The 12,324-nt window shown below is 52.9% G+C and overlaps 1 protein-coding gene across 2 annotated transcripts in view; it reads left to right on the top strand.

The window, feature by feature from the left end:
• Positions 1-7,936, top strand: part of Tln1 (talin 1) — a 30,142-nt gene extending 22,206 nt beyond the window's left edge. For both annotated transcript variants that reach the window (XM_052176355.1, XM_052176356.1), the window contains exons 37-57: positions 31-212; positions 372-504; positions 813-914; positions 990-1,160; positions 1,250-1,399; positions 1,492-1,593; positions 1,669-1,788; positions 2,889-3,035; positions 3,145-3,311; positions 3,397-3,580; positions 3,666-3,791; positions 3,884-4,000; positions 4,727-4,912; positions 5,002-5,109; positions 5,509-5,614; positions 5,805-5,929; positions 6,029-6,154; positions 6,266-6,328; positions 6,440-6,622; positions 7,139-7,267; positions 7,371-7,936. In XM_052176355.1, the coding sequence (XP_052032315.1) occupies positions 31-212; positions 372-504; positions 813-914; positions 990-1,160; positions 1,250-1,399; positions 1,492-1,593; positions 1,669-1,788; positions 2,889-3,035; positions 3,145-3,311; positions 3,397-3,580; positions 3,666-3,791; positions 3,884-4,000; positions 4,727-4,912; positions 5,002-5,109; positions 5,509-5,614; positions 5,805-5,929; positions 6,029-6,154; positions 6,266-6,328; positions 6,440-6,622; positions 7,139-7,267; positions 7,371-7,496 (2,853 nt within the window). In that variant the 3' untranslated portion in view covers positions 7,497-7,936. The remainder of the gene's footprint in view (positions 1-30; positions 213-371; positions 505-812; positions 915-989; positions 1,161-1,249; positions 1,400-1,491; positions 1,594-1,668; positions 1,789-2,888; positions 3,036-3,144; positions 3,312-3,396; positions 3,581-3,665; positions 3,792-3,883; positions 4,001-4,726; positions 4,913-5,001; positions 5,110-5,508; positions 5,615-5,804; positions 5,930-6,028; positions 6,155-6,265; positions 6,329-6,439; positions 6,623-7,138; positions 7,268-7,370) is intronic.
• The last annotated feature ends 4,388 nt before the right edge of the window (positions 7,937-12,324 follow it).

Genomic DNA, 12,324 nt, shown 5'->3' with positions numbered 1-12,324 from the left:
CATGTGACTCGCCTCTGTCTCTCTCCTCAGGGCCGAGCTGCCATGGAGCCCATTGTAATCTCTGCCAAGACCATGTTAGAGAGTGCCGGCGGCCTCATCCAGACGGCTCGGGCACTAGCAGTCAATCCCCGGGACCCCCCACGGTGGTCTGTGCTCGCCGGCCACTCTCGGACTGTCTCAGATTCTATCAAGAAGCTCATTACAAGCATGAGGTACCAAGGGTTAGGAAGCGTGTGTGACTAGGTGTGGCAGACGACTGAGGAGGAATGAGAGGGCACACTGTCAGAGGACATTTAATCCAGATTTTGGGGTCGGATAATAACAGCCTTTAAAGAGATGGTGTTTATGTGGAATGTGTGATGTATCTGCAGAGACAAAGCCCCAGGGCAGTTGGAGTGTGAGACAGCCATTGCGGCTCTGAACAGCTGCCTGCGGGACCTAGACCAGGCTTCTCTTGCTGCTGTGAGCCAACAGCTTGCTCCCCGTGAAGGGATCTCTCAAGAGGTGAGGAGAAATGTTTTCAGGAGTGGAGATTTCAGGCTCAGGGAAGGGTATGTGGGGGAGAAGGAAGGAGTTCAGAGATATCGTTACAAAGACATCCACAGGCTGGACTATGCTGGGGCTGGGTGAGGAGGTAGCTATGGAAGGAGGCCTGGGCCTGGGGCGTGACTCAGTGGCAGTGTATGACGCACACACAAAGCCGAGGCTCCATCCCCACTATCTCACACACGCATAGTAGAAGGAAGAACAGCTGTCTGTGCCCAGAGGGCACCATTCAGTTACACTCACAGCCGCTGCCCGCTCCTCCGCAGGCATTGCACACCCAGATGCTCACTGCGGTACAAGAGATTTCCCATCTCATTGAGCCCCTGGCCAGTGCTGCTCGGGCTGAAGCCTCCCAGCTGGGACACAAGGTATGGAAGGAATGGTGTGGAGTCTGAGGAGATAGGTTAGGAGGACCTGACACTAAAGCCAGCGTCGTGTTTCAGGTGTCCCAAATGGCCCAGTACTTCGAGCCACTCACCCTGGCTGCAGTGGGTGCTGCATCTAAGACCCTGAGCCACCCGCAGCAGATGGCACTTCTGGACCAGACTAAAACACTGGCGGAGTCTGCCTTGCAGTTGCTGTACACTGCCAAGGAGGCTGGTGGTAACCCCAAGGTAAGACGGGGACCAGGGGCGGGAGAGTATTTGTTAGCGTAATCCAGAAAGGTGGGGGCTACAGACTTTCTTGGCTCGTGTCCCCATAGCAAGCAGCACACACCCAGGAAGCCCTGGAGGAGGCTGTGCAGATGATGACGGAGGCTGTGGAAGACCTGACGACAACCCTCAACGAAGCAGCCAGTGCTGCAGGTGTCGTTGGCGGCATGGTGGACTCCATCACCCAGGCCATCAACCAGGTTAGCGCCTGGGGACAGAGGCCACCCAGAGGGACTGTGCGCACAGAAGCAGTGGCCCTGACAGGCTTTCTCTGCTCATCCTCCTCCCTCAGCTAGATGAAGGACCTATGGGTGAGCCAGAAGGTTCGTTCGTAGATTACCAGACAACCATGGTTAGGACGGCCAAGGCCATTGCTGTCACTGTTCAGGAGATGGTAAGTTTGGGACATAAGAGGGCTGCCCTGAGAGAGCTGAGCTTGTTCAGAACACCACCTCTTCCCTGTCTCTAGGTAACCAAGTCAAACACTAGCCCTGAAGAGCTGGGCCCTCTTGCCAACCAGCTGACCAGTGACTATGGCCGACTGGCCTCACAAGCCAAGCCTGCAGCCGTGGCCGCTGAAAATGAGGAGGTAAGCCCGGAGCCATGCTGCCTGCTCTCAGGAGACTCCAGCTCGTGGCCTCTGTTCCCACGGCAGCCTCCAGGACTGGCCTGCTCCCTCCCTTCCTAGTCAGATAGGAGGCGGCGGCCTTCAGGGCCACTCCATAGAGGGTGAGCAGGGCTGTGTGGATGTAAAGGTCAAAGCCTTCAGTAGCAGTCAGAGGGACAGCTCAGGGCCACAGGCTTCCGCCTCTGCTTCTCCAGCCTCCTAGCTTACTCGGCCAGCCCTAGTAACCTCTGGTGTCTTCTCTGCTGGGCTGAGAGTCTCCTCCCTCCCTAGTACTTCGTGTGGCAAATTCATGAAGCTTATCCTTGCTTAAGCTCTTGGCTTTTCTTTCTAAGAAAGTGAGTAACTGGATCTTAGTAGGACATGCCTAATCCCCAAACCCTTCATACACCCAAACAGGCCGGGCCATAGTCTCCGGCTCTGGTTCAGAGTAACCAAGCATAAGTGGACTCTCCTTCCTCCCCTCGGTGCTTAGCAGTCCTCAGCTCTTGGTCTTCTCACCATTCCCATGTGAAGGAGTGACTCCTGCTTGGATATGAAAGCAAAAGAGGCTGTGCTGGGAACTTTTTCTGGGAACTCACTAGTCTGTGATACAGGTTTCTTTTTTTTTTTTAAAGATATATTTATTTTCTGAGTACACTGTAGCTGTCTTCAGACACACCAGAAGAGGGCATTGGATCCCATTACAGGTGGTTGTGAGCCACCATGTGGTTGCTGGGAATTGAACTCAGGACCTCAGGAAGAGTAGTCAGTGCTCTTAACTGCTGAGCCATCTCTCCAGCCCTACATGTTTCTTTTTAAAGTTTGTTTATTATTACCGTATGTATGTTTGCAGTGTGTGTATATGTCATAACACACGTTTAGAGTCAGATGTGACAACTTGGAAGTGTCAGTTTTCCCCTTCACTGTGAGCCCCACGAACCTAACTCCATGCTGAGCTCACAAGAGTGTCTATCCATTGCTCCTCCCACTCCTCCAGCTTCTGAGCATGCTCAGTAGTTCTTCTAGGTGCAGAGGAAGCTCTGAGACACCTGTAAAATCACTGTTCCCTCTGTTATTCACAGATAGGTGCCCACATCAAACACCGAGTACAGGAGCTGGGCCACGGCTGTTCCGCTCTGGTCACCAAGGCAGGCGCCTTGCAGTGTAGCCCCAATGACGTCTACACCAAGAAGGAGCTCATAGAGTGTGCCCGCAGAGTGTCAGAGAAGGTGACTGCTCATCTCCTGGGGCTGCGTGTCCTTCCCGTCTCTGTGTGCCCCCCCAACCTGTTGGCTTCCTCTCAAGCATGGGCAACTTTCCCTGTCCCTCTGCCTGCAGGTCTCCCATGTTCTGGCCGCACTCCAGGCTGGGAACCGTGGTACCCAGGCCTGCATTACAGCAGCCAGTGCTGTGTCTGGAATCATCGCTGACCTCGACACCACCATCATGTTTGCTACTGCTGGCACACTTAACCGCGAGGGTGCGGAAACCTTTGCTGACCACCGGTGAGGAGGGAACTGCCCTGAGGGAGGAGGCCTGGGCTCTAGGGTGGGACACTGAGGAAGGCTGACCAGGCTGGGGCCTCCCCAGGGAGGGGATCTTAAAGACAGCAAAGGTTCTTGTGGAGGACACCAAAGTCCTAGTGCAAAATGCAGCTGGGAGCCAGGAGAGGTTGGCACAGGCCGCCCAATCCTCGGTGGCCACCATCACCCGTCTTGCTGATGTCGTCAAGCTTGGTGCGGCCAGCCTAGGAGCTGAAGACCCCGAAACTCAGGTATTTACCCAACATCCCTGATCCTGTCCAGAGCCTTGCCTCCTGTTGCCCCTCCCCCTAAAGCAGAGAGCCCTCTCCCACACAGGTGGTGCTGATCAATGCAGTAAAGGATGTCGCCAAGGCCCTGGGAGACCTCATCAGCGCGACGAAGGCTGCAGCGGGCAAAGTTGGGGACGACCCTGCTGTGTGGCAGCTCAAGAACTCGGCAAAGGTTGGAAGCAGCGAGGGCGACAGCAGGAGGGCTTCACGCTCTTCCTCCTGCTTCTAAAAATGATCTCCTCCCCCTTCCACTGCTGCCCTCAGGTGATGGTGACCAATGTGACATCATTGCTCAAGACAGTCAAGGCTGTGGAAGATGAGGCGACCAAAGGCACACGAGCCCTAGAGGCAACCACAGAGCACATACGTCAGGAGCTGGCGGTGAGCACAAGCCGGGGCGCTGGGTGATAGACTGAGTCGGGCTTGCATTCCTCAGCACTCTGCTTGCTCATAACCAGACTTCACACGACCCCGTCATGTCTCTCAGCTGAGCTGCAGCCTGGCCACAAGGCACTACTCAAATTTCAAACAGTCTCTCCAGTCAGAACCGTGACCAACTGCTCGCTGTTGGCTTTGATATAGGAATAATATCTGCAAGGACTTTGCCCATAGTAGCTACTCTAGAAAAGTTTCGCAGTTCACAGAATCAACTAACCAGGGCTCTTAGGGCTCACTGAGACTGAGCAGCCATCTTGGAACCTGTGTGGATCTGACCGAGGTCCTCTGTGTCTATTCTGGTTCTGTAGCTTAGTGTTCTTTTGGGATTCCTAAGAGTGGAAAGTGAGGACTGCTTGTCTCTTCGGCCTGTTTGGGGGGACCCTTCCTCCAGCCTTACTATGAGGATATGTGCCTAGTCTTACTATAACTTAATATGCCGTATTCGTATTTGGTTGATATCCTGAGAGGCCCACTCCCCAGATCTGGGGGTGGGTGGGTGTGGAGGAGGGATTGGAGGAGAGGAGGGAGAGGAAACTTCTGTTAAGAGAAAACAATAAATAAAAAAGAAAAGAAAAACCACTTTGGAACACATGGATCTGCGAACTAAGTCATGGCTGTTGCCTTCCCATCTTGGACAAAATAAAGTCTTTCTTCTTTTTTTTCCAACAGGTCTTCTGTTCCCCAGAACCGCCTGCCAAGACCTCTACCCCTGAAGATTTCATCCGAATGACCAAGGGTATTACTATGGCAACAGCCAAAGCTGTTGCTGCCGGCAATTCCTGCCGGCAGGAAGATGTCATTGCCACAGCCAATCTGAGCCGACGCGCCATTGCAGACATGCTTCGGGCTTGCAAGGTAGGAATGCCTGCATGGAGGTGGGGAGACTGCAGGGGGGGATGCAGGCGGCCTGAAGCTCTAAAGCTAACCCGCTGCTCTGGGGACAGGAAGCAGCTTTCCACCCAGAAGTGGCGCCTGATGTGCGGCTTCGAGCCCTGCACTATGGCCGGGAGTGCGCCAATGGATACCTGGAGCTGCTGGACCACGTGCTGCTGGTAAGGAGGCCGTGCCTCGGCCCCGCCTTAGCTCCTCACCCAAACCCACCCACCACCCGTCTCCAAATTCCTTCTCCTTTCCAAGCCTCCTGTCTGTGGACCCTGCGGACTGGGCTGCTCCCACTCATGACTCCCTCTCTTGTCTCCTTTTCCCACCCGGCCTCCCCTCTGCCTCCTCCTCTCTTCTCATCACTCTTGCTTGTCAGCCGGTGAGTGGCACGCCACACCCTCCCTGTGTGGAGCATGCTGACTGTGTGTGCCTGCGGAGGACCAGGTGTCTAAGGGCTGTGCTGTGGAGTGCTCTGGGACTGGGGTTGGGAGCACGGGCTGCCCTGTGTCACAGGTCACTGTGGAACCTAGGGCCTGACGCTCTTTGTCATGCACTCTGTCCCCCTACAGACCCTTCAGAAGCCTAACCCAGAACTGAAGCAGCAGTTGACAGGACACTCGAAGCGGGTTGCCGGCTCCGTGACTGAGCTCATCCAGGCTGCTGAAGCCATGAAGGGTAAGAAGTAATGAGAGACAGGAAGGGAAGGGAAATTCTTGTCATGGTAAGGTCTCTGCTTCCTGGTTGGCTCTGAACTAGCCTGTGCTCCTAGTCCTCATAGGTGAGGTGATGCCAACCAAACTCCCCAGGGCCTCTGACCGCCCTGCCCTGCCCTGCCTCAGCCTCCTCCTCCTGCCTTCTCCCACAGGAACAGAATGGGTGGACCCGGAGGACCCGACTGTTATTGCTGAGAATGAGCTCCTAGGAGCCGCAGCTGCCATTGAGGCTGCAGCCAAAAAGCTAGAGCAGCTGAAGCCCCGTGCCAAACCCAAGGTCAGGCCTGCTCTCCCCCCACCTGTCCGGTGGCAAGAGGTCTCCACCTTTGTCCCTTTCCCCCACCCCCCCACTCCTCACCCCTATACCTCGTTACAGGAGGCAGATGAGTCTTTGAACTTTGAGGAGCAAATCCTGGAAGCCGCCAAGTCCATCGCCGCAGCCACCAGTGCCCTGGTAAAGGCTGCGTCGGCAGCCCAGAGGGAGCTGGTGGCCCAAGGAAAGGTCAGTGCTGTAGTGCCAGGAGAACGAGCACGGGCGGGTGCCCCAGCCTCAGCCTCCCAGCGCTCTGAAGTAGCCAGCCTAGGTCTAAGACACGCCTTCTTCCCTCTTCAGGTGGGCGCCATTCCAGCCAACGCCCTGGATGACGGCCAGTGGTCTCAGGGCCTCATTTCCGCTGTGAGTGTCCACACCCACGGTGTCTTTCTGAGTTGGGTAAACCTGAGGAGGCTGGGGTGGAGTGGACCAGAGCAAGAGGCATCCTCTCATCTGAGCTCCTTGTCCCATTAGGCCCGTATGGTGGCTGCGGCCACCAACAATCTGTGCGAAGCAGCCAATGCTGCTGTCCAGGGCCACGCCAGTCAGGAGAAACTCATCTCCTCAGCCAAGCAGGTCGCCGCCTCCACAGCCCAGCTCCTGGTAGCTTGCAAGGTCAAAGCAGATCAGGACTCTGAAGCAATGAAACGGCTCCAGGTAAGAAAGACACTGACTGATCCACTGTCCCTCTGCTCCGCTGCTGTGAACTGCCATGCTGGGGTCTTCTCATCTTCTGTTGCTAATGATAAAAATTCCCTAACAAGCAGTTTAGGGGAGAAAGTTTATTTGGCTCACGATTCTGGGTTACAGACCATCAATGCTGGTAACTCAGGGTAGCAGGAACTTGAAGCCGCTCATTAAGTTCCACTCACAGGCGAGAGCAGAGAGCCATGCACGCTCTCACGGCTGCTTGCTAGGGTTCACTTTCCTACTCCTAGATACCAGAGTCCCCTGCCCAGGGGGTAGTGCCGCCCACAGGTGATAGTGCCCCCTTAATGCAGTCAAGACAGTTCTCCGCAGGTACCACAGGCCAACCTCATCCAGACAGTCCTTCCTGAGACTCCTCCTAGGCGGCCCTGTGCTGGGGAAGGCTGATGGTTAGCACTGAGCACCGTGATGACGGTCTCTGACCCAGAACCCTGAGTCCTCAGAGTTGCCGTTCGCTCCCTGCAGGCTGCTGGCAATGCCGTGAAGAGAGCCTCGGATAACCTGGTGAAGGCGGCCCAGAAGGCTGCAGCTTTCGAGGACCAGGAGAATGAGACAGTGGTGGTGAAGGAGAAGATGGTTGGGGGCATTGCCCAGGTGAGCCTCGGAAGACACCATTGGGGACAGTGTTGACCACAGCACCCCCTGCCTCTGCCCCTCCTGCACATCTCCCTGAGTCGCTTGTCCCTTCGTCCCTCAGATTATCGCAGCACAGGAAGAGATGCTTCGGAAGGAGCGAGAGCTGGAAGAGGCTCGGAAAAAGCTTGCCCAGATCCGGCAGCAGCAGTACAAGTTCTTGCCGTCAGAGCTTCGAGACGAGCACTGAGGAAACCCGTGTATTTAATGCAGACCCAGCCCAGAGACTGTGCCTGCCACTACCAAAGCCTTCTGGGCTGCTCAGGGCCCAAGCTGCCCAACCCCAGCATTCCCCCAAAGTGCCTGCCAAACCCTGGGCCTGGCCCTGCCCAGTCCCACTGCCAGCTGTGTCCTCTCCCTGACTCCCAAGTGCCTTCGCACCCCAGGGCCCCTAAGTGCCTGCCCCCCTCCAGAGTATTAACGCTCCGAGAGTATTATTAATGCTGCCGTACCTCAGTTTGAACCTGCCAGGGCCCCAGCTGCTCCAGTCTGCCAGCAGCTTCCAGCCAGTCCCCACGGCCACATCAGCTCAACTCAGATCTTTTTGATACTATATCCCTACCCAGCTACCTGTGGAGTTTGAGGGTTGTAAACCCAAACAGGTCATGCTCCAATAAAGGTGATTCTACAGCTGAGCCTGGCTCTGTGAGGAGGTGGGAAGTCTTCCTCGGGGCCTTCGGGGAGAGTGGGAGTCTGTTGAGAGCAGGCTGCCCATCAGGCGCTTTCTCCCCGAGGCCAGCAGTCACCCTGCTTGGGAGACGGCCCGCAGAGCCGCTCCCCACTGTCCATCACTGACTGCGCTTAAGCTCCACGTGCCCAGGACAGCACCTCCTGCCGCGGTCTGGCCAGCAGTGCACCTTCTTCACGTCCAGGAGAGGACAGAGAGATGCAGATTTAGCCTGTGACCAAAAAAAAAAAAAATTCCATTTACAAAAGCAACTTTACTTAAAATAGGACTAAAGGACTGGCGAGAGCTCGGCAGCACTGGCTGCTCCTGCAGAGGATGCAGGCTCGGTTCCCAGCACCCACACGGCAGCTCACAACTGCCTACGGCTCTAGTTTGGGAGAATTCAGTGCTCACTTCTGACCGTGTGTGCTCCTTCACATAAACTCACACAGGCACACACACATTAAAAAAAAAAAAAACTGCAAAGCCCGGCGTCGGTGGTGGCGCACGCCTGTAATCCCAGCACTTGGGAGGCAGAAGCAGGCGGATTTCTGAGTTCGAGGCCAGCCTGGTCTACAGAGTGAGTTCCAGGACAGCCAGGGCTACACAGAGAAACCCTGTCTCGGGGGAGGGGGGGGAAACTGCAATATAAATGCCTGCTTTTGGCCTAGAGTCCACACAAATCCTTTTTTAAAAGTTGTGCATGTGCGTGCGCATTCTTGTGTGTGTAGGATTGGCTGATGCAGTTATCGAGCAAAAAATCCAGGCTCTGGCTCCTCCATTGGTATAATTGTTGATTGGGTTCGAGTGCTCTTGTCAAAAACAGGTGAACTCGATCTTGTCTGAGACTTTATAGTTAGAGGGGCAGAGCGCCACCTAGAGGCCAGGCAAGAGTTGGTTATTGATAGCTGGCTGGCTTATCTGGAGGTTTCTCAGAGAGAGCCAGGCAAGGAGGTATTTACATACTGTCTCAGGCTTCTCTCTGCACTAATCCTGCTGCCCAGTGTATTTCAGTGTCTCTCTCTCTCCAAGCAGAAAATGCTCATTTGCTGCCACTCTGGGTATCTTTCACTATCAGCTTCCTCCCATTCCCATGAGTTTAAAATGGATGGAAATACTTTGTGTCCGCCCCAGGGAAGCCCATTAGGGACAGTGCCAGCTTCCTGCCATCGCTCCTGTCTCCTGTGATTCATTCATTCAATATTTACTGAGCCATGCCTGTGCTAAGCACTGGAAAATCAAGATGCATTATCACTTCCCTGACGCACAGACGGGTAACTCCGCTGCACACTGCTGCAGGCCAGGGACCGCAGATTCAATGTCATATTACTGTGACTCCAGGGCCTGGGAGATCAAGTCTCCCCCACAGCCTCCCACGTAAACCGTAATCTAGACCGAGCTCTAGCTACATGCCCGGGGCAGCTGCTCACTCCAGCCAGCACTTCCTGATGGCGTCCTCAGGAACAGCCACCAATCCTGGACATCTCCACAGCGAAAGCTTGGAACTTGGGAGGAAAAGCTCCAGCAGCCTGCACTGTTCTTCAGATGAGGTCCCCTCTCTGGAGACTCTCCAAGACCCTTTAAGCTATCCCAATGTCAAAATGATTTTCATAATGAAGCTCTGAAAAGAACTCCCGTTTGCACAGACTCAGCATTACACAGTACAAAAATTCATCTCAGCACAGACTTAAGGCGATGGCCCCAGATCACACTGATGGTCACACAAGGCATAAATGCAATTTCATTTCAGAAAGTTTGTTTTGTTTTTGTTTTTTTGAGTCAGAGTTTCACTATGTGTCTTTGCCTGGCCTGAAACTCACGAAGATCCACCTGCCTCTGCCACCAGCATGCAGGGATTAACGATGTGAACCGCCACATCCTACTTATTTAAGAATGTTCTTGAGCAGAGTGGTGGCACACACACCTTTAATCCCAGCACTCAGGAGGCAGAGGCAGGCAGACCTGTGTGAGTTTGAGGCCATCCTGGTCTACAAGTTCCAGGACAGCCAAGGCTACACAGAGAAACCCTGTCTTGAAAAAACAAAAAGTGTTCTTCAGTATCATAGAGATATTGACGCTTGCCTGTAATTCTAGTCTGAGGCAGAAGAGCCGAGAGGACAAAGCCAACATGAACTATATTCTATATGAGACCTGCTCGCAAAGAAAAGTCCTAGATAAATTGTAAAAACTGATCAACTTTACTGTTCTAGATTTTTGGTGTGTGTGCACTTAATATGTATAAATGTAGCATGTGTTTGTATGTGCATGCATGTGTGTGGGAGGTAGCCAGAGGACATTAGGTGTTTTGCTCTATCCCTCTCCATCTTATCCCCTAGAGACTGGCTCTGTCACTGATCCTGGCCCAGGCTGGTAGCTCCACCACCCACAATGCTGGGGTTAAAGGTGCATATAAGGGCCACACCTAGGTTTTTATGTTGGTGCTGGGATAGAAATTCCAAGCCTCATGCTGGTTCAGTACATTCTTACCACTAAGCCATCACTCCTTTCTCAGGGCTGGGGAGACGCCTCAAACATGAAGACCTGAATCTGGGAACCACAGGCCCAATGTAAAAGCTGTGTGTGTGTGTGTGTGTGTGTGTGTGTGTGTGTGTGTGTGTGTGTGTGAGTGTACCCTACAGCTGGGAGTCAGAGGCAGGCAGGTACTGCGGCCTCCTTGACCAGCCCAGCCTAAATGGCACGCTCCACACTCATTACAACATCCTGTCTCAAAAATAAAACAAAATGCATAATAAAAGCAAAGGAAAGGGCAATACAAGAAGATGCCTGGCACCCACCTCCAGCCTCCACACTGCACGCACAATGAGCAGACACACGTCCAGATAAGCAGGACAGGTCAGAGTATCATGAAACCCAGGCTGGCCTGGCCCAGACTGTGAATCTGATGCTCCTCTCTCCAATTCTAAAGTGCTGGGATTGTGAGTGTGGACCATCGTACCTAGTTTATTTGGTTCTGGAGATTGAACTCAGTGCCTCATGCCTCATGCATGCCAGTCAAGCACTCTACCAAGTGAAATTACATCTTCAGCCCAGAATCAGGATCTTTTATTTTTTTTTAAAGAAAGGTCTCACTATGCAGCTCTGGTTAAACTGCAACTTGCTATGTGTATCACTCTGGCCTTGAACTCGTGGAGATCTTTCAGGTGCTGAATATTTTTATTTGATGTTCATGTGTGTTCACCCATGTGTGCTGCACCTCAGTGTATGTATATGTGCTTCACATGTGTGACATACCTGCATAGGACAGAAGAGGGCGCTGTGTCCTCTGGAACTGAAGTTACAGCCAATTATAAGCTGCTATGGAAACCAAACCCGGGTCCTTTGCAAGAACATCAAGTGCTCTTAACTGAGGGGCCAGCTCTCTGGCCCTGAATCTTACTTTTTTTTTTCTCCCCTTAAACTTTCTATGAGCATTGGTGGTTTTTGCTTGCGTGTGTGTCTATGTGAGGATGTTGGATCCTGGAACTGGAGTTACAGATAGGTATGAGCTGCCATGTGGATGCTGGGAATTGTACCTGAGTCCTTTGGAAATGTAGCCATGGCTCTTAACTGCTGAGCTAGCCCTCCAGCCCCTGGATCTTAATTCTTAAGCAAAAGCTTTTCTTTTCTCTCCTTTCCTCTCTGTGTGTGTGTGTTATGGTTGTTATAGTTGTTTAAGACAGGGTCTCAAGTAGACCAGGTGGCCTCAAATTCACTGTGTAACCAAAGCTGGCCGGGAGTTTCTCTACCTCCCATGTGCTAGGACTATGACCACACTAACTTCACCTTTTCTGTAATCCTTCTGATGAACTCTATCCATCTGAGAGAGAGAGAGAGAGAGAGAGAGAGAGAGAGAGAGAGGAGAGAGAGAATTCAAGGCCATTCTCGGATGTCCAAGGCCAACCAGCATTGTAGGTATGGTAGGTATATAAGACTCTGTCTCAACCCTTTCCCAGATAACAAAAATATAATAATTTCTTGCCAAGTGGTGGTGGTGCACACTTTTAATCTCAGCACTTGGGAGGCAGAAGTAGGTAGATATATGTGAGTTTGAGGCCAACCTGGTCTCAGACAGAGTGAGTTCCAGGACAGTCAGAGCTATACTGATAAACTCTGTCTTAAAAATACATACATGCATACATTTGCCATACTTCACTAAATCGAGGGAGGAATATCTACTTTTATTTGTATATTTTTTAAAGATGTATTTATTTTATGTATATGAATACACTGTCTTCATACACACCAGAAGAGGGCATCAGATCCCATTACAGATGGTTGCGAGCCATCATGTGGGTGCTAGGAATTGAACTCAGGACCTCTGGAAGATCAGTTGGTGCTCTTAACCACTGAG

Source organism: Apodemus sylvaticus, chromosome 3 (genome assembly GCF_947179515.1).
Source record: "Apodemus sylvaticus chromosome 3, mApoSyl1.1, whole genome shotgun sequence".
NCBI classification, from domain to species: Eukaryota; Metazoa; Chordata; class Mammalia; order Rodentia; family Muridae; genus Apodemus; species Apodemus sylvaticus.
This window is presented reverse-complemented; position numbering and strand designations above follow the sequence as displayed.